Source organism: Apteryx rowi, unplaced genomic scaffold (genome assembly GCF_003343035.1).
Source record: "Apteryx rowi isolate R43461 unplaced genomic scaffold, aptRow1 scaffold_17, whole genome shotgun sequence".
Lineage (NCBI taxonomy): Eukaryota > Metazoa > Chordata > Aves > Apterygiformes > Apterygidae > Apteryx > Apteryx rowi.
In genome coordinates this window covers 3,715,059-3,741,174 of record NW_020447974.1, presented here as the reverse complement: position 1 = coordinate 3,741,174, position 26,116 = coordinate 3,715,059, and the positions used below count along the sequence as shown (strand labels likewise).

Genomic DNA, 26,116 nt, shown 5'->3' with positions numbered 1-26,116 from the left:
CAGCAGGCATTAAGTTCAAAGTTCCTAAATTCATGTTTGGTCTCTGAAACAAAAGCTTTTGGTCTGGATTTTTCAAAGGTTCTTGTACCTCCTGAGCTTGGTGCATGTTCAGCATGTATGAAAACCGGCGGAGGAACACGGTCATGGATTCAGGAACTCAGTTATGAGTGTAACTTCATGTGTAGTTGGATCTAAGAGGCAAGTTGTGGCCCATCTCCTCCTGTCCCATCTCTGTCATGGTTAGTCTCTTACACAGGAGACAAGAATTTTGCTAAATTATTTTACTGATAAGCAGTTTGCCAAATGAATCATCTAAAACTAGTGTGTAAACATGTTTGTTAATGGRGAGGGCTGGAGCTGGCTGGTCAGTGCTGTTGACTCTGTAGCATCCATGTAGAATTTTTCTCTGCTTAACTGAAAGCTGCAGATAAACAAAATATCAAACTGTGTTTTCTAGTTACAACCAAACGTGAAGCTTGTTTGCTTCTCATGATAAATGTTATATTCATTAAGTAGCTGTATTAATGGCGGATGTTGCTTTGTAAGGAATATTTTCTGTGAGATTAGATTGTGGAAATAGTGTGTGCAGCATCCAGTCTGATATAATTAGAAATCCTATCAGGACCTCTCCCTCATTAGTAATAATTTTACGGATTTATTTCTTTTAATCTTAAGTATTTTTAAGCTTTGGTATAAAAACAGCAGACCTTGCAACAACCAAATCTACTTGCATAAATATACTATGAATGGAAAATCCTTTATTTCAAGGATTTAAGGCAGTGGGTTTGTAACATCAGTGGTATGTCTGTTTATCAACGTATAGGGTACCTGTACAGCTCCGACCTGAGCCCCGGCTGAGAACCGTAAGCACGTGATGGGAGAGCTGACATCGCAGGTGGTGGATGGGTGCAGACTGCATCTCCGGCCCAGGCTGCTTTGTGCAGGGTGACTCCCAAACCGGCCTTGATGCCGGGCTGCTAGTCTGCGCCCGCGCACGTACTTGACTCGAGGTGCTGTGGGGCGGCTTCGAGGCCGTCTGCCTGGGTTTGTTTCTGCGGGAATACTAAGCGCATTTAAGCGCGCTTGGTGAGTGTCACCCTTTGCCCCTTTCTTGTGTGTCCCCCCAGCTCTGCTTACTCTCAGCGATGGGTTCCCGTATGCTGCCCATGCGCCAGCCATCCCGCTTGCTCTTTGCAGTGATCTTCGGGAAGAAGAAAATGGCCCAGAGCCCTTCCTTGGAGATGCTGCAGGGGCCCTCCCAATGTCATGTTAAAGGTGGACTGGGTTCGTAGGTGACCTAAACTCAGAACAGGTTAAAACTGCCAAGGAACAGTAGAGACATGAGATGCTTAATCTAAACCCTGACAGATATAATTAGGCTTAATTATGGGGCTAAGTCTTCAAAAGTACAAGTCGGCTCTGACTTCATGAATTTACACRATATGTTGCATTAGTAGTCCACCATCTTTTGTGGTTATAGTTGGAATATACTGGAATATGTTACAATTCTAATAAACTGCAGGGAGCTCAGTGAAGTAGCAAAAATTGAAGTAAGCGCTTAGGGGGAACCATCACAAGGGCTAAGCATGTACTGTGGAGCTCTATGAATGCATATGAGCTAGCTGAAAGGAATTATCATTACTAGTACGGTACAGATAGGCACAACTAGGTTCTAATACAGTGAAAGCAAGATGGACCAAATGTAGATTGAGAACTTCTTTTAAATCATAACAAACTGACAGTGAGACAGATTGATTTATTAGTGCAATATATTCCTAGCAGAAATAGCAAAAATATGGTATGGAGRAGTATAGCTTTGCCAAAGAGATGGTTAATATAAGTATCAAGTTTATTTGTCTCTGATTTCAGACATTGTTCAAAGGATTCAAATGCAGAAGTGATCTAATATAACTGGCTGATAGAGACATGTTTAAACTTTGCAACTGTAAGAAACTCAGTGGATAACAGTGATAACAGAAAAGAAAACAAATTGGACAGGAAACCAGCTTTGCCCTCATGTATAATTAGAATTTTTTTTACTGAAAGATGCACAGATTTGAGTTTGGCCTTTGATTTAGCATGTAGACTGTCCTTTTTAAGAAATGGTGAATATGTCCATCCCTTAATGCTGTGAATCTTTTACAAGGTGCATGTGAGAAAATATTCCCTAATAACCAAATGTATCTCTTATGTTTAGTTTTATTTTTAGAAACCAAAAAAGATGCTCCATTGCTATGGACCTTTTTAAAATATGTGATTAAAAATTATTACCTGTACTGTAGGAAAACTTAGAAAGAAAAAGTTTTCGTGTTTTAGCTGATTGGTGAGCAAAAGAAGCCCTAATACTTTGCAAAGTGATCTGTTCTTTCAATGGTTGAGTTTTGCTTCTTCCTCCACGAGGTTCTTGCAGTGGAGCCACTGCAAGTCTCTTCTGCAGAAATCGGACAAGTCCCAGCTCTTTCCTACGTGCCCCTGTGTTCATATCTTGGAGGGTCAYGTGTATTTAGTGGGATTAATTTTGCTGGGGAAGGAAGGTGAGATGCACCTACGGCTAGTTGCTGGAAACCCTCAACAGAGGGCATTAAAAGCAGGGCCTGCTACATCTCATGTAATGAAAGCTTTTCTCGGACATTTTTGTTCATATAACTCCTCTTTCCTCTCCTCCTCCAGACTTGTGTTTTAAACTGATGGGAATTTCTCATTCCTGGCTGCAAGAGATGTTCCTGTAACTCTTCCTCAATGACACCATTTCATTAGTAACCTGCATAGCAAAATAGTGAGGCTCTGAGGCTCTTCATGCGATGATGATAGTTTTTTTTTTTTWWAAAAAAAGCCAGGTTCCTAGGTGAGGGGAACAAGTCAGGGTGCTGACCTGTGCGTTACGGATGCTGGATGGTACCAGGTAGTCTGAGGCCTGAGCTGGCCTGTCCCTGGCGCCGGCGCTCGCGGCACTCGCGGCGTGCGGGAGGGCAGACTTGCTTCCTGCTCTGAGCAGGCATCTCTCACTCAGTCCTGACAGGGTCTTCAATATTTATTTACTTTTAATATTCTGTTTCCCRAGCTGAAGTGCTGTCAAACTAGATTCCACTTAACTTTGAATGAGACTTGGTACAGTTACTCCTCCATGTGTTGATGTAATCACAAACACTCCTGTTGTCCATATACTGTATATATATACTTCTCCCGCTGTATTGTTTAAACCTGTTGTTAGTCTGTTGCAAGGTGGGTGTAGGTCCCTCAAGGCTTCAGAAATGGATAGACGGTCTCAACCTTAGGTTATGAAATGAAGCCTGCTTACGCACCGAGAACCCGAATGAACGTGTCCCGTTAGCTGCTGCTTTCTTTAGCTGTGGAAGGTGAGAGTTCATTGAACAGAAATGTTCAGTGACTTCTGAAGCTTAATCGAAACCACATCAATCTCTGGCTCAAAAAAAAAAAAGTCAGCAGTCGTGACTTTTAGTCTTAACAGATGTTAAGATTTCTTTTTCAGTGATTAGCGATGGATGGTTTTCAGTGGTCAGTTTAATGGTTAATCTATAGCTCTCTTATAATGAAGCATCCTTTTTATTAAAAATCTGAGGTTCAGGTTCTCACAGTCATGCTGGTAAAACCACAGCAAATTTTGATCAGAATTTTCAGCTCTATTTAAAAAAAAAAAAAAAAAGTGTTGCTGATAATGGATTTGGAAAGACCCATTTGTGAGGGAGAGAGTGACTGGGAAGCAATAACAAGATTCTTGATGATAGCATAGGATTTTTCTTAACATTTGCTTTATGTTTCTGGAAAATGAAACAAAATATTAGACCTGAGTGGAAGGATTGCACTTAAAATTTTTTCCTCTTTAATTTCCATCCTCATTTCCAATCCTTTAATTAGGATTTTGAAGCTTTACATATATGAAATATAGAAAGTTATACCTTTGTTCTGCAGAATGAAATCATGTGTACTTGCTACTTTGGGGGATAATAAAGCACATTAAAAGACTTGATATAATTACAGTGCCCTGGAAAAGGTGTACTAAGGATAGCAGGTTTAATATGCAATTGATAAGTTTATTGCTGTCATGAATTTTTGCTAAATTTCTGGTCATTAAACTCTGATATAAGTTAATTTGGGAGATAATCAAAATACATCTTTCACAGGTTCCTTTTTAGATTGAACAATGAATGAAGACTTCAGATTGTGACTTGCCAATTATTTTAAAAGTCAGTTTGCCATATTATATATGTTCTGTTACTATATTAATGCAAATGTTGCTAGAAAAGTTTTAGGGAACATAAGATCTGATAATAGCAAATGAAGGGAAATGCTGCCAACTTGAAAATCACATTTGTTTCTTCTCAGGGATTCTTACAAGTAGTTTTTTAAAAGTCATCAACAGATACCTGATTTGAGGGTATGCCTTTGATATGTCGGCTGCATACAAGCTAACCACATCTAAGACTGGTTTCCACAAGCAATGATGTATTGATTTGTGTTTTTTTTTAATTCCATATTTAGAATAGAAGTGGAAGTATACTCCCTTTCTAATAGCCACTTTCATACATGAAAATAAAATGCCCTCCTTCTGCTTTTTGTATTTTTTGCATGTAGAATCTTCCAAGCATACAGGAAGACAAAATAAACACATGTATCATACAGAAGAGAGATCTGCACAAAGCTATGAAATGCAAAATTAAGTGCAATATATCTTTCTTGTCTAGCTACATCCGATAAGAACAAAAAACAGTTTTAAAGGCCAGTGGTTTGTGGAATATGTCCAGAGGAGAAGGAATGAAAAATTTGTGAAATCTCAATTAACTTATAGTGACAGCTTTTTTATTGTATATATTTCTGTTACTTCTTGCAGAAAAAGAAAGTAGTCTTTTCTAATGTTTTCTGGAGAGGGACTGCAAGGGATGCATTCATGGAGTGCAGCTGTAGCTTACTGGACCTAGCAGAATARCCTATGGAAGGGGTTCAGTCTATGCAAGTCTCAGAATAATATATATGTACAAAGCTAGAAAAATTGAACTGCATTATAGTTTGATATCCTGTGATATAAATGAATCATCAGCCAAACACACCTCTTCTTTTTTTTCTTTTTTCAGTCTTTCCGTTAGAAATTTATGGCTTTTTACTGTTGTATTAACGGATTTTAGCATCTAAGTGAAAATATATCCTTCATTAAAGTGAAGCAATTCACCTTCATAGTGTTCTGATGTGTTTTATGACTTTATGGGGAGCACAGAGCTTTTCTCAAGAATTCAGCATTTTGCAATGGCTTCTTTAAAGAACTGAAGGCAAAGTGATTCAGTGGTTTCAATAGCCTTGTTGTCACTTGCTCCAGTCTTTCAAATAAAGACAGATCTCCGCATCTAGTCAGTGGGTGCAGTTTGGAGATACGTGTGGAAGCCAGCAGTGGAGACTTTAAAATTTCAAATCCAGCCATGTCAAGCAGTAGACAGAGTGCCCTGTACATGCTTGGTTATAATAGATTCATGTATATAGTATACTTTTCTGCCCTGAGTCAGTCTAGTTTTTCAAGCCTAAAGAAGTGTCCTTGGCAAAAAGCAGTAAAACGACCTTTATCTCACCTCCTATACATTTTAAACATTTCATGTCTCCACCTTCTTGGCCTGATTACCCCAAAGCTTGCTCCTTTGTCTGCCTTCCAAAAGTGCCAGCATGAGGACAGCGGCATTGAAAAGATGTTACTCTTCTCTTGAAATCTTGCCTTGCATTCCTATAGGTATTAGGAAGCAGYGAAGTGCCTGCTTTGGCAAGGTCTCTGGAAGGGGGAGTGGACAGCAGTGGGGCGACTGGCTGACTGAGACCATCCTCTCTGAGCCATCCCGTGCTCCACTGAGACAGAGAAGGACCCAGGCTTGCCAAGATTTTGAACATTAGTAACTTGAATAACYGAGATTTTGGATTCTGCAGAATCAGGTTGCATGAAAAGAGATGTCAAGTGTGAAACAAGAAGCTCCATGTAAATGGCTGGCATTTGTCTTTAGGTATTTGCTCAAGTGTAGGACTCAAAGAATTGAAGATGAAGGAGATGTGTTTAAGTTCAAGTCCAATTTTATTTGAATTTTTGCATGCTAAAGGAAAACTGGTTCCCTTGCCTGTTCAAATGCGCTCTTAGAGGGGCCCAGAAAATATCTTGAAAATCTTTGAAATTTTCAGCTGTACGTATTGGGCTTTTAGCTCCCTAGAATGTCATTCTGACGAGGACTAAAACAGAAACTCAGTCCAGTGCCATTATATAGCTGGGTTTGGAGTTTGAGACGGAGAGCAAGATGATATATATATATATATATTTTTAACTCTTTGTATATAAAATTATGTCTTCCTAGTTTTATAAAAGGTCAGTTTTGCTGATTAGTATGAAAATAGAATCAGAATATTCCTGACAAGACCTAAAGAAGTTTTTTTAAATCTTTTGCTGTTCTGGTTTTCTCAGGCTGTAGTTCCAAATTCTTAATTTTGGGAGCACATCACACCAGTAATTCTCTGCTTCCATCTTTGCCTTCATACTTGCTTCTGTGTACTTTAATATATAAACCGTTTTGTTTTAAAAACAGAAAAATGTAAGCATTTGTTATAATCACATAACCTAATTCTATTTGTACTCCAGTGCAGATTTTCTGCACATTAATTTCTTCACTTTCTCATCCTTAATAAATATTCCATTTATGTAAAAACTATTCTCAGTATCGGATCTAAGTGATACAGAATTGTACAAATGCTTTGCTCTATAGCAATCCCTCTGGAGCTTTAACTAGGACCTCAAAGTTGTCTGTCTGCCTTCTGCAGCAGATGGGCACACACAGAGGAAAGCATGTATTCCAGGAAGCAAGTTTGTATTACCCTGTTGATTAGGAATATCTGAATACTAATTTGATTTGCATTATAGATGACCTTGGTGAAAGTAAAGTGATGCACAAATTGAACTGTGCAACTGGTTGCTAGTCTGGCTCATGTTCTGTTTTGCCTATAATCTTTCAGGCATTTCTCGTGTAGTCTTTGAGGAATTGGAGTACTTCTTGATGAACTACTTTGTTAGTGTGAAGAGTTAGTGAAACTCTGTATCTTTGACAGGCACTTATGTTCTGCGTGGATACTGCTGTGTGTAAGGGATGACTTTGATCAGTGTGCAGCTAATATGTTGCTCATCAGAACTCCCTATATTGCAGTAAATAGTTCCAGCAAAACTTCAGACAATGGGACTTTTATCTGTACATGTTTTGTTTTCAAACCTTCCTGAAAAAAAGTGATGCTTACATGAGGATCCTAGGTTAGGTGAATGCACCAGAACAGTTTGTTATTGTTATAAAGGTGCTTCCACCTAAATATATCCAGAGAAGTGTTGGTAAGCATGTCATTAAATATTTTGCTTCCACTGTATTGTAGTGCTCTAGCTGGTGACTGCTTCTCTTTAGAGCAGAGGTGGTCTTGCTGACTTGCATAGCTCAGGCTTTGCCTGGATTATGTCCACTGCACAGTGATAAGTATGTGTTGGTATGTTGTCTTGATCATCTCCATGTGTATTTCATATTTATATTGTATGTATATAGTCTGCCCACTCTAAAGGGTGCTTACACATCGCCTATCATCTTTTTCATTGATTTCCAGGCTATCCGATGCACTCTGGTGAGCTGTAGTTGTCAGTGTTTCAAACCTGGGAAAATAAATCAGCGACAATGTGACCAATGCCGGCATGGATGGGTAGCACATGGTAATAATTCTTCTTACAGTCTATTCAAGACCTTTAAGGATCTTTCTCACTGTAGCATGTTTTTTTTTTTTTTTTTTTGGGGGGGGGGGGTTCCCCACAGTATACTTTACATTCAGTTTTATATAACTCCTGTTATTCATGCTTATTTTTGCTTTGTAATTTTATTTTCAGCCCTGAGCAAATTAAGGATTCCCAACCTCTACCCAACGAGCCAGGTAGAAATAGTTCAATCCAATGTTGTCTTTGATATCAGTAGCCTCATGCTGTATGGAACCCAAGCCATTCCTGTGCGCCTTAAAATCCTGCTGGATCGGCTTTTCAGTGTCCTGAAGCAGGAAGAGGTGATACAGATTCTCCATGCTCTGGATTGGACACTACAGGATTATATACGTGGATATGTGCTACAGGTATTGAATTAAGGGATTTTTTTTAATATAAAAATGATAGTTAAGTAGCATCTAAGAATGTTTTCTAGTTTAATCATATCAGTGGTTCACAATGGAATTGAACAGGGAATTCTGAAAGAAGTGTTAACAGTGTGGTACGACTGGAAGTCAGCAATAGACTTGTACAAGTATAGTGCCAGAAAAGAAAGGGTGGATTTTTGATCATTGCTCTCTTTTTTCATTCAGCCTTAACCAAAATCTTACTACTTTGCTCAAATCTAACAGCATAGGTAAACCAAGATAAAAAGAAAGTTAACAGGAATGTATCTGACTAAAGGCTTCAGAATTTGCTCAAAGTATTATTTGAACAGTGAGTTTACCTTTATACAGCAGAATAATACACTGACAAATAAACTTGCCATCATTTTAAACACCAGGGACAATATGTATCTGGTGCAGTGCTACTGACCTTACTGGAGCTACATCAAGGATGAATTTGGCCCTGTGTGCTTACACTGATGCTAGTTCTTGCTACAGTGGAAGTTACCTTTTATGTAAAGTAACATTATGATCTTACATTATGACACAAATCAATATTTAATGGTCTTGATAATCTTGCTTTTTAGTGTTAGGATTAAAAATATGGAATCAATTACCTTGAACCTCTACCACATGAAAAATTTATAATGTTACGTTCTTCATCATCTTAGAAACTCTTACATGCACTGTGAAAAATCTCAGTAGGCCATCAAATACATGTTCTGTGATAAAATATTTATTGTAGTTATTGGGAAAAGTTAGGCATAGCTAGAGTTTGAAAGAACTCCAACACTCTAGTGTAATTACAGCTGTGCTCTGTGAACACTGGCAATAGATCAATACAGGTTCATTTGTTCTCTGATCTTAGTTGCTTGGAAGATTATTAAACTTGCAATGAAAGAATACTTGACTTAAATGAGCTAAATCTTGGTCTGATTGCTCCATCTCTGCTGTCTGTACTTACATGATATTAACTGTTGTTCAAATGATGCGTCTTAATTTCTGTGGAAAAAAAATAGTTTATTGGAAAGTATTACTGTTACTTTTACCAATACAGTAAAATTTGGAAGAAAATATCACAGAATTGCCATTAATCTGTCATTAAATAGAATAATTTTATAATTTACCTAGAGAAGAATTCCTAGTCCCTGGGAAAAAATAGGTTTGGGGGGAACTGAGTTTTGTTTGTTTGCCTTAACTAATGTCTCACTCATTTAAATACTTTTGCTTTAGGATGCTTCAGGAAAGGTGCTGGATCACTGGAGCATAATGACCAATGAAGAAGAACTGGCWACTTTGCAGCAGTTTCTTCGTTTTGGAGAAACTAAGTCCATTGTAGAGTTAATGGCAATTCAGGAGAAAGAAGGACAATCAATTATAATACCACCAACAACTAATTTGGATATTAGGGCATTCATAGAAAGCTGCAATCAACACAGTCCTAATTTTTCTGCTTCCTTGGACAAAATGAGTCCCACCAACATTCATCCCTTTGAGAATATTGTAAATAACATGGCTTTCATGCTGCCGTTTCAGTTTTTCAGTCCAGTGCCTCCACCTTTGATAGGTTCACCACCAGAAAGACATTTGATTGAGCAAGGTCAAGACCATAGCAATGAAACTAAACAAGATGTTCAGATACCATTTTCTGAAAGCAGCTTCTTAACTTCTAGTTCTGCACCATTTCAAGTTGAAAATGAGAGAAGCATAAATGGTCCAGATGTCACCACTAAAACAGAAGATGATGCCCTTTTAAGTGATTCCAGTTCACATAATGCAGCAGCAAAGCTTGAAATGACAGCACTATCTCCAGAAAACAAAATGAAATCTGTTGAAAAAAATGGCGCTGGGCCAAGGAAAGGGCGTGTTTTCTGCACTGCATGTGAAAAGACATTTTATGACAAAGGTACTTTGAAAATACATTATAATGCTGTTCATCTGAAGATAAAGCATAAATGCACAATTGAGGGCTGCAATATGGTATTTAGTTCTCTGCGCAGTCGAAATCGTCATAGTGCAAATCCTAACCCCAGACTCCATATGCCAATGAATAGAAATAACAGGGATAAAGATCTAAGAAACGGTTTGACCATTGCTGGACCTGGAGATAGTAAAAGGACAGAATTTACAATTTTAACTCCAGATAGCAGAACTATTACCAGCTATGCCAGCTCTTGTACAAATTCAAAGGGTCAAGCCAGTTTCCCCAGTATTGGACAGAATGGTGTTCTCTTTCCAAACTTAAAGACAGTACAGCCTGTTCTTCCTTTTTATCGCAGTCCAGTCACACCAGCTGAGCTTGCTAATACTCCAGGTACTCTTCCTTCTCTGCCTCTTGTTTCTTCCTCAATACCAGAGCAGCTTGTTTCAAATGAATTGCCATTTGACATGCTACCCAAGAAGAAATCTCGTAAATCCAGTATGCCCATTAAGATAGAGAAAGAAGCTGTTGAGACACCTAATGAAAGTAGTGATGTCGCCAGCTCCGAAGATGATACACGTCTGCAAGTGGTAAGCGATGGAGAGCTTGAGACCTGTGAGCATAAGATAGAGAAGCGGGTGACCGACAGGGTGGAAAAGCACCCCCATTCAGGTAATTCATGGAAATCTCTCTCTGGGGTAGAGGGCCCAAAGTATTTTGAATCTGTCTTTGCGCCAGATAACAAATACATCAAGGATGTCTCTGAGAATGAATTGCATCACTGTGAGAAAGAGGTTAAACCAGAAGAAAACCAACCATTAAAAATAGTTTCCCATGAAATTATATATGAAGATCCAAAACACCACCACAATGATGTTATAAAACCAATGACTGAACCCCCCCTGTATATTAAAGAGCAGTCAAAGCGCAGGATGCCTAAAAACGACTGCCCTGAATTGCAACACCACTTGCTGACCGGGGGCTTTTTCAGCACTTTGTCAAACAGGGGTGCTGCCATTCCTTGTTTTGAAGACTCTAAAGATATGGATCATGTCAGTCAACATGCACTAGGGATTCAGAAGGAAGAAAGCCGCTTTCATTGTGACATCTGTAAGAAGACTTTTAAAAACCCTTACAGTGTAAAAATGCATTTTAAAAATGTACATCTGAAAGAAATGCATATTTGCACAGTTGAGGGCTGTAATGCTGCTTTCCCTTCTCGTAGAAGTCGAGACAGGTAAGAAAATTATAAACAAAATTGTATTTATTTTACCATCACAATGGAGCCTAATTTGAAATTAAAATGAGTGTTTGAGGAATGGAGCCTGCAAGATTTTCTGTGTATCCTCGTATAACAGGTATGATAACTTATCAGAACATTCATGAAATGAAAATCTATTGAAAGAAACATTTCCTTTCCACTAGACTACAAGGTATTAAATAAAGCCATGAAAATTTCATAACTGATAAAGACTGCAATAGTTGAAAGAATACTTTAGAACATAAAGGGGAAGCCACAAGGGTATGAATTCAGCAATTTTCCAGCAGGTGCATGTGGGGACTTTATGTTTAATATGTACTTTCACGTGTATTTTAATGTATGCAGTTTTCTTTAATGAAAAAGCAATTAGATCAGTTCAGGAAATCTTTACTCACCTTTGTCCTTGCTTTACTCAAGGATTTTGAACAGACTGATAGGAAAAAGCCCATAAGAAAAGTAAGATTACCCTGTGCCAGTACAAAATTAACATTGCACAGTGCTAGTTGAACTAATGCTATCTGTTGTATATTCACCTTGGTAGTGCTTTAATAATGAGAGCACATACTAATTCCTAAATTACACCATAAGCTTGACTCATTTCAGTGTTACTCCAGTCCTGCATTGCTGTAAATCAATTGATTTCAACCTATTATGCACGCAGGCTGAGAAACAAGACCTGCAGCTTTGAGACCATCAGTTATGTGTATTAATTGATAAGTGGTATACGGCAGACCTGTTAAAGCACGAGTAAGTCTTGTAAGTTTGCTAAGGCTTCTGTAACAGTGTTACAGCAGAGCTTGGCTGCAGAAAGCCAGCCTGGATAGTAGTTCAGAGTGACACAAGGTTTAGATTGGCTGTAATCTGCTAGGAGTACTGGAGCCAGCTGATGCAGTCCAGAGGGAGGATGAGCCAATCTGCAAGGACTGGCCGCCGCATCCGAGATGCGCAGATTCATCTGCGGCTGGCAGGGCTTCATACCCTGATCTGCTGCCTGCGTCTTCCCAGATGTGAATTCCTCTCCCCTGTAATTGTGATCTGCGCTGCAGGAAAGGAGGCCAGCGCTAAGATTTGCCTTCACATGCCACAGATTCCTTCCCACACCAATATATTTGGTTAAGTTTTAACATAGGTGCTTTTGGGAGGCGGTTTCCTTTTTTTTTTTTTTTTTTTTTTTTTTAAGGGGGGGGGCCATAAAAACCATTCCACAAGAACATTCCTCCCAAGGTTTGAGCAAAACAGTAGGTATTTAGAACAACTTTGCAGAAGCTTCCAGAGTGTTGTGACTACAGGTGCAAAATATTTCTGTGCCATTTTTAAAAGTCCATAGTTCAGATGAAACAAAGTTAGGTGATGGTAAGGGGGGAAATGAATGTTTTCCCTGTCTGGCAATGAACTGAATCTTCTAGCCAGAGTCTGGACGTTCACAGTGAGCTGATTGATAGTATTGAATGAACAGCAGTGATTTCCTATGTTTTGGTGGGTTTAAATTTAACCCAGGGATGCCCATTTGAAAACTGCAGATTCTGTAAAATGCTACATTCCTTCATTCAAGGAAATTCCTTTCAAGAAAGAGCTATGTGCTGGTGTGTACAGCTGCATCCTAGTACATGGTTAGAGTACTTAAGAAGTCGTCAGTAATTTTTTGCAGGTTCAGGTGCCAGTCCTTTCCTGCTTTGTCCATTGGAAAAGGTTTTCATTTTCTCCCATCCCCAGTCCAATCTTGGATCTCACTTCAGCATACAGAATGTTTTTAGTCCATTCCCCAACTCTTTTCGGTCCAGCCTAGATCTAGTGGAACAGACAGCTGTCCACAATGCAGGAGAGAATCTGAGACATTGATTTCTGTACAGTTATTTCTAATATTTGCCAATGAAAGCAAGTTCAGATACCCACTCACATGTATAAATCTGTGTGCACTCCCACTGTGGCAGTTGGTCAAATTAGAAATATATGGTTCATGCATGCTACTAAATATTGATATTTTTTTTTCCTTGTTAATGATCGTTATGAAACAACTTTTCAATGAGGCAAAACACTTTCTTGCTAAGCTTGTCTTTGTTCTTCTAGACATAGTTCAAACCTAAATCTTCATCATAAGCTTCTGACTAAAGATACACTGGAATTCAACAACCATTTCAATGCAACATACCTCTTGAAAGACATGGCTAAGGAGTTTTGTCAAGATGTCTCTTTAAAACAACATGTTGGACRTACTTCTGTAATCTTCAAAGGAACAAACAGAGCAGGCAGCTTGGTTTTTCCAATGAGCAAAATTAGAGAACCCTGTTCTGAGAGTTATGGATACGATCCATTGAATGATGGAGCCGTTCTGGATCTAAGCACTACTTCCAGCATTAAATCTGAGAGCAGTGCTCATTCTTCTTGGGACTCTGATGGAGGAAGTGAAGTTTGCACCATGCCCTTGGATGATAGTGATGAAAGCTGTGAAGGACCCAGCCTAATGCCCAATGACGAACTCTACCAAGACAGTACTTTAATTGAGAAAGCTAATCAAAACTTTACAAATTTGCCTTCCAGTTTGCCAATAACTTGTCACATATGCCAAAAAACTTACAGTAATAAAGGAACTTTCAGGGCTCATTACAAAACTGTGCATCTCCGCCAGCTCCACAAATGTAAAGTCCCAGGTTGCAACACAATGTTTTCATCTGTTCGCAGTCGAAACAGGCACAGTCAAAACCCAAACCTGCACAAAAGTCTGGCAGGGTCACCAACTAGCCTACAGTAAGATCATGCTGATCTGAATTTATTTCTGCTAACTCTTAATCATTTCAATTAAGGAATGTCTTAAAATTAGTTTTGTTTAAACTCACTTGACTTCTAGCCCACTTGCCAGCCATGGTCAAATTCTTTTCTCCTGTGTGTGCTCTCTAGAAGTTCCACTTAGCAAAGCTTGGTGCCATAGTTTTTGTGCAATTATTTGGTTTGACTTTAAATAGCCAAAACTTCTTTAAGGATAAGAAGGCAGTTTTGAAATGAGGAAAGTATGGCGTCATTAACTGAAGTATTTCTGATACCTGCAAAGTGTTACTTGCCAACAGTAGGAAATTCAAATGAGAACCATCATCCCTTGTGTTTACATGTTTAAATGAGTAGAGTTGTGTAAGGAATGAATAAAGGTTGGCATGCATTTCCTCTGGGTGGGTTGAGAATTTTGGGGCTACCATTTCATTCCTGAGACCATAGTCCTAAAGTGACTTGCAGTATTAAGTGAATGTGATATTTGCAGTTTGCTATGTCCTGAAAGCCTAAAGATAAAACACAAATTTGGGAACACTTAGGATATAGTCCAAATTTTCTGAAAATCCTGCGGTATTTATTCCTTAAGTTGGCATTCCTCATGAGTAAATATTGCAGTATTTTGCCTTTATTGGAATTGAGAACCATTTGTTTCACAAAAGGAGAGTCTCCTTAACTGAGCGGGTTGCCTGATTTAAATCTGAGGTATTCTGATAGATTGTAGTGATAGAGAAGAAGAATAGGTTTAGCTAAGATTTATGAACCACAGCAAATGCATCCATGAAATAGGGGGGGGAAAATGAACCCTTAATTAAAATGCACTTTTTGAGTTCCACTTTCAGGAAAAGTTTTTTTTTAAATAGCAAAAAAGCCAAAAAAACAAACAGCTATAGCATTTGAAGGTGCAATTCTAAGCCTTTGAGAAGTACAGATCAAATGGATGCAGTAGATATCTTTCATAATTCAGCAGTTATTGTTTCTCTTACTGGTGGGGGGAAAAACATGTTGATCTTTAACAATAAAAGTATGTTTATTCTTATTCACACCTTTTTGGGTTTTTATAAGAGCATTGTTCAGTATCTGTTAAAATGTTTAATATCCTTGTACTTGTCCCTGTAATTAACAGTATTCTGCATTGTGTTCTATGCACTTAAAAGACTGGTCTTGCATTGTATTTAAAAAACACTTTATTTAATTTGTAGTCACATCATATAAATGCTGTGTGTGTACTTGTGGTGCATCTTCTTTGACTAAATCATTTCCAAATGGAAAAAGAAATGCTAAAGCAAGTTTTACTATAACCGTTTTTTAAATTCACCAGTTGAAACCAGTTATCAGTTGTAGTATGCAAGCATGACATCGACAGCACAATCTGTATATTATACCAAAGTGCTTACAGTATTTGTGGTTTCTAAACTAGTCTAGCTTTCCAGTATAACTGGATCTTAGTCTTTATTCATTTTTGTGACTGAATAAGAATAGACTGAATTTCTGGATTTAGTATGTATGTAGGAAGAATAGTACAATGCTATTGCCATATGTCTTGATGTTTAACTTATTCTAAAATATACTATGGTATTGTAACCATTTCATATTGTGTAAAGGAAACAAAAGTGGACTGAATATTTCACTAATTCTTTTGAAAACTGGTTTGTGTGTGAGTATGGGTTATGCAAGGAAAAAACATGACACAGTTGTAAATGTTTGTGCTCAGTAGAAATTGTTTCCATGCATTGTGTAAATTAATCTTATTTTTTTAATTTACAGTAGGTTTACGTGATATTTAAAATAATCCATTTGTGCTTGAAGCTGTCAGGAAAAGCTATTAGCCTGGGGAAGGCTGTGCCATTGCTTTGGGGATTTGGGTTTTGGGTTTCTTTTGTTGTTGTGTTTTTGTTTTTGTTTTTAAATGGGAACTTGTATTAGTGGAGATTTTGATTTGAAAGCTAAGGGCACAATCATAGGAGATACAATTGCTCCCAGCCTTTTGATAGTGTAAATCAATGATTTGTTATCCAGCTATTTCAAGCTTTTTAKRTWTAYATATATATATATATATATATATATRTAWAYMTATTTGTTTAATCACAAATGGTGTTTTTTGAAACAGTGTACTGTAAAATAATGCTGTAATGCCCATTAATTTAGCTTTCACTGTGTCCAAAAAGACAACACAATTTGTATACCCTAAGAATTTTGTATGTGTTAATAAAACAAATAATAATGTCTCTAGTTGATTTAAAAAAGTAGGCTTTTGTGACTGAAAAAATTGTTATTCTTCAGTTCCAATCTGAAAACACATTCCCTCTTTAGACAGCACTGTGTTTTGACAATGGTACTAAGTGATTCCACAATAAGGAAGTATAATTATTTTAATGAGCCTTTAGAAAGAATGTAATAAATGTTGCCAGATATTTTATTGATTCTTCTTTGTGCAGTAAGCAAGGGGAGGCATTAATATAAATGTCATCAGTGTAAACAGAAGTAATACCTGGTTTTTGAGAATTTTTTTAAAAGTTAGGCATTTGGGGTCCTTTTTATACTTCATATTTTAGAAAGATTTCTTTGTTATTTCTCCAAAATCTGAGCAAGGCGGGAGATTTATGAGGGACAGGCTAAGCCCTCAGTACCCCTCGTACAGCATATGCATCTCATGAAGCATTTGTGTAGCTCCCTCCTCCTAATGACCACAAGGTGGCTGGACCAAGCCTTAACATCTCATGTTAGGTCTAAATGTGTGGTGCTTATAATAGCCTGTATCGCATATTCACCACAGATGTTGAAGGAAGTAACCTCATTTCAGAATAATAGCACCATTATTTTTTAGGCTTTTCATAGTAAGTCAGGAAAACTGAACYGGCTTCCACTGACTGAGGCTCAGTCCAGAGATGTTTATATCTGTGATGCTGCAAGCAGGTACAGTAAGAGGATCAAATCTTTACAGGAGATTTCAACTAGGTCTGGTCATGCCTACCCTTGCTACCCATGGATGTTGCTCCATTTTTTTTGTTTGTATCTTTTTTTTTTCTTCCTTAGAAAACAACAGCCTCAAAAACTAGATCCTGCCACCTTTCTGTGACTCCAAAGGAGAAGGCACAGATGCACACTGCGGGGTAGCCAGTCTGTCCGTTTGAGCACCTGGTTTCTCCGAATACAGGTATTTTGAATACTTCTTGATAGCAAGTGTATATAGCTCTGGGACAATGAATGTCACAGTGCTTAAAGGAATATTTGCAAAAATCTGTCTTGAACTGAGTGTAAGGGATCTGGTTTTATAGCTCCAGTTTTCTAAGTACTATGAGAACTACAGCAAAAMCAGGGGTAAATGTCTTTGATGAATCTTTAGTTAAGTTACACACTGTAAAACCAGTGGAGTGGAGAAACAGTTCCAAAAATACCTGTCTGATGCCATGCATTGAATAGGGAAGCCTAAAAAACAGCTAAGCTAGCTGAGCTTAGTCCAGGGATTTAAATGGGGTGCCAGGCCCGCCTTGGAAAGGGTTCATAGGCAGCTTCTGACTAATGAGTAGGCATAGGTATGAGCAATGCAGCTAAACTAAAAACACCTTTCGAGCTGGAGATACGGCCCATAAGGATCCTGTTCAGCCTGCAAGTGAGTATTCATTTCAGAACTGAAATGTGAGTTTGAATCTGAATTGGGAAGGAGACAGCAATGCAGTAAGAGACCGTATGTCTTCTGGCACTTTTTGCATTAGCGAAGTTGCCAACTTGCAAATGTACTGTTGAAACATCACCCTGTTAAGCTCTGACCTTGTCAGCTGAGTTCCCAGTGATCACCCTTCAGGTATCAAGAGTGTTTTGTAAATGGATAAGAGTAATAGTAATGTCGCTAAGGGACAGTCCCTCTCGGGTGAGAACGTCTAATTCTGCAGCAGGTTAGAGCTTCACAGAAGCACTGGTAGCCATTTGTACTGTTTTTCTGTAGCTATTACTAGCCTAAGCTGGTAAAACTGACTGAATTACATGCCGTTATTGCCTGCAGATGAATGTGTTTAGTAAGCAGAGGAGATGCTTTTAACTCCTGCATACAGCAGTATAAGGGTTTTTCAAACTTGCACCTTCCAAAGTCTTTAGCAAAACTCCCATTAGTTTAAATTGCAAGGAGTATCATATATTGGCAACCTTCTGCAATTTTTTAAAACTTTTTCTTTGCAGTAAATTAAGGCCAATTCAGCCATGTCCGCTAAARAGCGAGCTGGTCTTTTGCTTCAATCCTTTAAATCTTTAGTCACTAATCTTCTTGTTTTTTAGTTTCTGCTCACACAATGTAGTGACTTCTGCAATGTGTCCTCCTATTACCATTGTTCTCAGTTCCCACCCATACCACTATTACGAAGTTTACAAATTTAGGTAGCTTTAGAGGCAGTCATTGAAGACTATACACTTAACTGAGAGTTGCAAGTTCAAGAAACCGTCAGAATTGGATTGGAGAGTTTAGTTACCTCTGTGGGTAAGCCATTGCATGTTGGTGTCCTGCTTGAAAAGGAGGACCTAGAGGCACCGTGTCCTAGAAAGGGCCCAAGCTTTCCCTGTCATATGATGATATGAGTGAAATGAGTTTGCTACTTTTGAAGCTTCCTTGTTGACCTTGGTGGGCCGTGAGTTAAACCATAAGTTCCTTAAGATGTGTGACACACTTCCTGCTCATTCCCTGTCTGCAAACCCCTACCATAGACCAGCATTTCTCCTCTCTTCAGTCCAGAAGCCCAGYCTGCCCTTCTCATTCTAGTCTAAAGCTGTAATACCTGCTACCAGTAAGGTAACTGTGGAGCRTGAATTGAAGCATTCTGTTTTTTTCACCTCCTCTTTGTATCCATACAAGATTCAGAAACCGCTAGTCCTAACAAATTCATTCAGTCACAGTAATAAACTGGAATGGGTCAGTATTCTAATCCTAATTTAAAAAAAACAGAATCATTGAGTTGCAAGTAATATATTATTGCTAAGGTCTGTACTGAGCAGTTTAGATTGCAGGAAAACTGACTAGACAAAAGATTTAAATCTGACTTCTCATTTTAATTCCAAAATTACTAGTTTTTAATTATAGTCATTATACAAACCCTTCTCTGGAAAAATATTTCTTATCTGAATTTGCTGTTTTACAGGAATGGCAGTATATTTATGCACTCTGCATAGATAACATGCACACACAGATCAATACATAGTACAATTGCATATGCATAGGGCTGCCTATTCATGTTAAACCTAATTCAACTCTTATTTATGGTAATATAAGTTGGGAGYAATTACAATGAATTCAGTAAAACAGCATATAATACTGCAGTCAGGACTGGTAGGTTACTGACACGTGTGAGTACGTAGGCTCGTGTTGGCAGCTCATACTGGTTTGTAATTGCTAGCTTACTGAAGCAGGTCAAAATATAACATTTTTGAAAGAGCAAGAAAGTTTTAATAATTTCTACTAGTTTGAAGCTATATTTCTACATGACCACCATAGCAGCAGTACTATGAAAAGTGTTTTGTGATCCTCTGCTGGTAAGATAGCATGAGACAGATCCTGCGTAGATGTTAAACAACAGCTCTGAGTGAGCTCTGCCAGCTTAGGCCGGTTCAAAACCTGGACAGCTATATCTTATCACATTCAAGCAGTCTCCAGCCAAAAACTCTCAAAGAGAACAAAACGTGTGAGYGTATGGCCTGGAGAGATGTGAAAGAATCGGGAGCAGTCGGAGCGACTGCAGAGGAGACGCTAGGAAAACAACATAACTTACTCGAGAGGAGACGTGTTATTGCTGCTCTGGGAAGCAGACATCTGCACCTCTGTGTGGGATGATATAAACCTTACGTTGGATTCCTGAGCGCCGAGAGGCCATGTGCAAGTGAGAGGTATAAGCAGGCGTCTCGGGCTGCAGCAGCTTGGATAAAGCCCGCTCCAGACTACCAACTTGCCTAGTACTGCCATATACACATTAGTGCAGTACTTCTTTAATATCTACAAAACGAGCGCTTGTCTCCTTCAGAAAGTGACTGTGCAGAGCTGCCGCCCTTCACCAGTGTCCCATAGACTGCGAGCAGCTATGCCGTCCCGGGCGCATGCAGGAAAAACTCATTGGAGTGAAATCATCCTTGACTTAGACTGCTTCCCCGGTGCTCAGCCTTCCCCTGCTTTAGCGAAAAAGGATTTCTTCACCCTCTGTACGCAAAGGACAGGGCAGCTGCAGCGTCTGCTGTGCCTGTTCTTACCCTCCGCTGTTTCTGCACCTCCTTCCCTTGCAGGGGAGGTGAGAGGGGCACCTGGGCTTCGCTGCTGTAATGTTTGACACAGTCTCCAGGCTGCTTTTGCTTTTCTCAGCCCTATCTTGTAGAAACAACAGAATGAAGAAGAGCRGCAGCCAGGGATGAAACTGGGGGCTGTAACTTGGTGAACAGCCTTGGCAGAAGGGTGAAGGAGTGTGTGGAGCGCAGAGGTACTGGTGAGGGTGAGATCTGGGTACTTCAGCGCTGTTGTCAGCATTCGGAGAGGGGATCTTTTGTGAGGGACTCCTTCTTGAGGAGTATTTGTGGCACAAGCGGAGGGAAGCTTTGAAGAACGCAGTTTGAATGGCAGAGAACCTATAGGTGGGGCATGAACGGGAGYGGGTGATGATACGGCAAGAGATGAAACAGGAATGGAGTCAGATCTGGATGCTGAAGATGAAAGGAAAACGTTCTGTCTTCTCCAATTCACTTTCTCTGCTCCTGCTCTTTTCCCTGTTGCATTTGAGAATGAGGCTGCTTTCCCTCCCTTTTCCTGTATTCTGTCATGATATGACAAAAAAAATTATTGCAAGGGGACAGTCAGAAAGTAGTCTCAATCTCTCACCCASATCTTTGCAACAGTCCTCGTGGTGAAAAAATGGGGGCTTTCTGCTCCCTCTGAGCATGCAGCTCAGCTATATAAACAGTGCCTGCTCTCACACCGGCCGAGCATTGCATTGCTCGCTCTGCTCTCTTGCCAGCGCCRTTAGCAGGGGTAACGTGCCCTGATACGTGCTCTGACCATGCAACCTTSCCAGCTAGGAGAGGAAGGGCAATCCACAGGTAACTGGGGTGGCTTGGGGTCAGGGCACCTGCATGAAAACTCCAGCTACAACTCAAACTCTCTGTTTGATTTTAAGCAATTCAGCCCAGATCTGCAAAGGCACTTTATGCCTCAGTCAGAATAGTAGTTTCCTGCCTCATTAGTGAATTGTGAGGGTAACTGAGCTAATAAAGGCTGGGGTGTGTGCTGTGAGAACTCGGGCTATGTAAGAATCCAGTGCTATAACATCCTTTTCATGTGCATATGGGAGATGATTGCAAAGGTAGTTTTTGGATGACTATTTTTTCCCATCTTTAATTCCTTAATTTTTTTTTTTAATCTTCGGTATTCATAAGCATTCACTTCCAAATCAACACTCTCTTTGTTTAAAGCAAAACAGCAATAAAAAGTAAATTACATTCTTCTCCAAATTAAAGAGCAAAAGCTAATGTTTGATGTCAGCTCCCATCCCCTTTCTATTACCCTTCTCTGTGACTGAAAGAAATCAATTGTTGTTAAACTGGCATTTATTTTGTTTTACATGTCAGGCTATTATTGCAGGGAGTGGGTGATTTTGTTGGTCATTTTCTGAGTCTAGTATTCTGTAAGGAAATGTTGAGCATGTGTATATATTGCTGCACTCTTCTGGATGGAATTAGAACTGGCCAGATCAGGCTATTCATTGCTAACGATTGGAGGTGATCCTGCTTTTACCATATGGTAGTTGCCTGTGTAAAATCTAGGCAGGTATCCTTACAGATGAGTAAAATCTAAATTTTCTTTTCTCTTGTTTCAAGATGTTCATAGCAGTAATATGCCTGGTGATGCCTAGGTGGGCATAGATCTCTTACAATACACTGTATTTTGTATTATGAGGTCTGTAGGTCACTGTAAGAAACTAAGATCATGAGATGTACAGCACAAACCAATCTATTACTGCTTCAGACTGARCAGCTTCAAGATAATAAATGCACATGATAATGTTAAGCAGTGGAAATAGTTTGGTGCTGCACATCTGTTTTCAGGGATGCGTATAGCCCAGACAAAAACAATAGTCAAACAAGGAAAGTAGAATAATTTCCAGGTCAGTAATAATAACTGTTCACACAGCACTCAGGGGAAATCAAGCATGTGTATTTGCATTCAGATATGTACTGCAAACTCAAGAAGTCTGCATAGCCTTCTATAAGAGCATGCCAAAGTTTCTTTGAAAAGCTGTGTTTTTCATCACATTAATTACACATTGGATAAGGGTAGAAGACCACCATCATGACATTACATCAACAACTTTTGCACTGTCTAATGTAAATACCACAAAGAATCCTGCAAACTAAAGTGAGCACAATCTATCCCAGGAATCTCTGCAGGACGTAATTTAACCAGAAATATCATCCTGCTTGGCATCCTGCTCCTGAAATATAGAATACCTCATGAAGTGGTGTCGCTTTTGTAGAAGGGGAGAAAATATCTTTCTGATCTCAGATATTTCCTTTTGTGTTTACAGTTTATATCTTCATAGTGAAAGAATCACAGTGCTTATCTAAATGTATTTATCCTGTGCAAAAAAGAGACTTTAACATGAATGCAAGTAGAAAACTAATACAGTGCCTTTGAAAATACCCCAAATCACACAAATTCTGTGAACAGTGAGGAGCGTATCCCTTTCCTGACTTAACATCAAAAGAGAGTCTCAGGGCATTTCAAATAAAGATAAAAATGTTTAATTCTGTGTACAGAAAATACCTTCAAGTAAAACATACATTGGAATGAGAAAGCTCCCTAGTGTTTTGGCCTTCTGCTTTCTCTAAAGTCATAGGGCTGAGACTGGGTCACAAGTAGAACTGAATGTTTTATTTGTTCTTCTTCTGCTTGTCTGAAATAATTATGTGCTGCCATTTTAACTGGAGAAGGTTACTGTATGGAAGAAATAACTACAGATAGTTGGATATTCAAGACAGGTATATGCTTTATAGAAGCTATGTCTAAACTGGATGATATTCCAAATTTCTGGATCCAGATGCATGACCCAGCATCCATCCTGGTGAGACTCGACCAGCCCCCTTCGTCTTAGGGACTCGAACCCTAAGGTTAGGGTGCGAGGGCATGCACCCAGGGTTATTTTAGATGCAGCTTGCATGGCTCAAAACCTGTCAAAATGTACATGTTATAGTTGGGCATGTGGTGCTTTTTCTTTTTCTAAAGTAACAAAATGATTGACTTTTTTTGTCCTACTTTGCCAACCCAGGGTCCTGGCACCAGGTCCTSCATTCTGCTTAGTAGCTATGTGGCCTCTCTGCACCAATGCAAAACTTCAGAAATATAATTTGATTAAACAAAGAAAAAAACAAAATGTGTTTTTATTCTCAATCCTGAGAACTCTTACAAAGTCTAATGCTAAGTAGGAATTGGAAAAGTGAGAGAAAGGACCTAAGTGTAGAGGAGTTAGTGTCATTGGCATATTACAGTAAACATGGTTTGGGAATGCTCAGACATCTGGCATTATATTCCCTCATCCAGCCACCCCAAAATATAGTACATTGTAATTTTAAGTGCTGTTGATGTTTGGTTTTGGTCTGTTGATTACAGTGTGACAAACAGGCCTACAGTTGCAAACGCTTCTTGATGCCAGAGATCCTTACTCAAGAACTGTTATGATCCTTGTTATGCAGATGGTGATATGAGGAAAGACTGATCAAATCATGCCTTCCTATATGCTTCCTTAAAGCCTTTTGCCCTGAAAAGGTGACTGTCATTTTCAAAGTGCTAACTTTGAGTAGCTCTATCTATATAGCAGAAGTATATTCTTAAAAATTAATACTATCTGTGCAACTTCATCATGCATGAAATCGTCAGTGGCTGTTGGAATGATACTATCTAATCTGTTGAGAGCCTTGAATTCACACCTGCAGGTAACTGAATTAATCGCACTCAGTTCTGTAAAACAGCTATGTAGTACTAAGATTATGCTGAATCTCTGACTGATGGAATACTTAAAAGTTCTCTTCTCCTGCAAGCATTGAAATATTGTAAAAGTTTTTATGTGCAGAGCTCCAAAAACTGTGAGTGAAGAATTATTGTTTCATGACTTGTCCCTTTCTCCACACTGCTCAGCAATGTTTTTTCTGTTGTTGAAGGTTTTTTCTGGGTTTTTCTTTTTTTTTGTGCAGTTTCAAACTAYGGATCACATTCCAAGTTTAAAAGTGAGGATCCTGTATAATTTTTGCACTTCTACTTTGGTCTTCTCTTATTCCCAGATTCTTCTGTCTGCTGAAGTCAACACGTAGGGGTAAATTAATTCAATTTTTCCTGGCCAGTGGCAAGCTTTCTCAATAGGACAGCTTTGAATGTTTTGATACAGCAGATGTAAAGCAGCAGGCTAGATGTTGGGGGAAGATGTGTGGTAGGATGGTTCTGAGCAGCTCTACTAGAATTTCTCTGCAAGAACACATGCCAAAAAAAAAAAAGACCTGCAAACCCTTTTTACAGGTTGGACTATTCGTCACCTCCTGCTGGGTTCATGGCTCCATTCTTGCCCATTTTCATTCCCTGAAGGTAGCTGGAGCTACTGATAGTACTTAAGTTTCTGAACACAAAGAAAGAAACTGTGCTAAGGACCTAACCAAGACAGCAAGTTCCTCAAACCCTCTGCTTCTTTCATATGGAGTGAACATCTGAGTCATTTTCTGACACAAAACAGGGCCAATGTGTCTAGAGGCTTGACGGTTTTAGGAGGTTTTGTTGTTCTTGGGTTTGGGGGGGAGGGTTGCTTCTTGTGTTCTTGTACCTCCCTCTCTCTGTTTTGCTTTTCTCTCCTTCCTCTGTTGTTCATCTTTTCTTTATTTGAGACTTTTCTTCTGCATCCTGATCCCTCATATGGATTAAAATCTATAGTAATGAAGGGCAAGGCAGACCTTTAATCTGTGATATTCTGGTGAGCTCTAAATCGAACAGACTGACTTTGAGTTTCTTCAGTTGCAAAGTATGGTAACTGTGCCTTTGAACTTGTAACCCAAGTTCATTTGCCTTGCCTTTCCTTGGATTTCTTCCAAATGTAAACTTTCTGAATGATCATGATTTCAAGGTCTTGGCTCGTAGAAACATTTTGGGACAACATAGGACGTTTATGGAAAAGTAAGAAAAAAATAGTAAGGAGGAGGGATATTGTGAGTCATTGTACTTACTATTCAACATCACAGTGATACTTGTGCGGTAGCTGCAGAGCTTCGGAGGGGTTAATGAAACAGTCTTTGTCATTCCTGGAATAAAAACCAAGTGTCCTTGGTTTTAGAGAAAAGGAAGGATAGTCTCTTCAGAAGTAGGCTCTGATGTTGTTATGACTTTTAGGTAATTTTCAGAGATTCTGAACATCCACGATTCCAAATTAATTTTTTCACAGACAATCCTGCCTCCCTTGTGGCCTCTTCCAGAGTCTCTTTCAGTTATCAGATTCTTTGGGACTATTCAGGGTTTCAGTGATTACCTGGCAGAGTAGAAAGAGGGGGCAATTTTATCTACAATGTCAACCACGCTTGCAGCAGCAATGTGCAAAGAAAGCAGCTAACCAGAAAATGTAGGAACTGGAAATGAACCCTGACACCCAGTGGTTAAGCAGGTGTGCCTCTCATCTCCCTCTTATCACAATCCCTATATACATTTCTTCAGCTTAAATGCCTGGTAGCAGGAGAGATTGGATTATGGTGAGCTCCCCAGAAAGTCAACATACCATCTTAAATCGGAGACAATAGTAGCAGAACAAAGATCAGCTCAGCTGGAATGCGGGTACTTGCTGGGAAACGGTGAGTGATTCATGAATCAAATTGTACCCAGGGTTTGCAAATCAAAGAACTACTGAGTTGCAAGTGAGCTTTTCAAAGGACTGCAAGAATATCTACTAGAGTACCAAGGGACTTCTGTCTGGTGGTGAATTATAAGCAGAAGAGAGATACAGGCATTGACTTGACTAAAACACGCAGTTTTGAGACACAGT

The 26,116-nt window shown here is 39.1% G+C and overlaps 1 protein-coding gene across 1 annotated transcript; it reads left to right on the top strand.

Moving 5' to 3' along the window:
• Positions 1-1,145: 1,145 nt before the first annotated feature.
• Positions 1,146-14,076, top strand: BNC1 (basonuclin 1). Its single transcript, XM_026060686.1, has 5 exons — positions 1,146-1,284; positions 6,991-7,056; positions 7,892-8,127; positions 9,379-11,303; positions 13,395-14,076. The coding sequence occupies exons 1-5, from the start codon at positions 1,146-1,148 to the stop codon at positions 14,074-14,076; spliced, it is 3,048 nt and encodes a 1,015-aa protein (XP_025916471.1).
• The last annotated feature ends 12,040 nt before the right edge of the window (positions 14,077-26,116 follow it).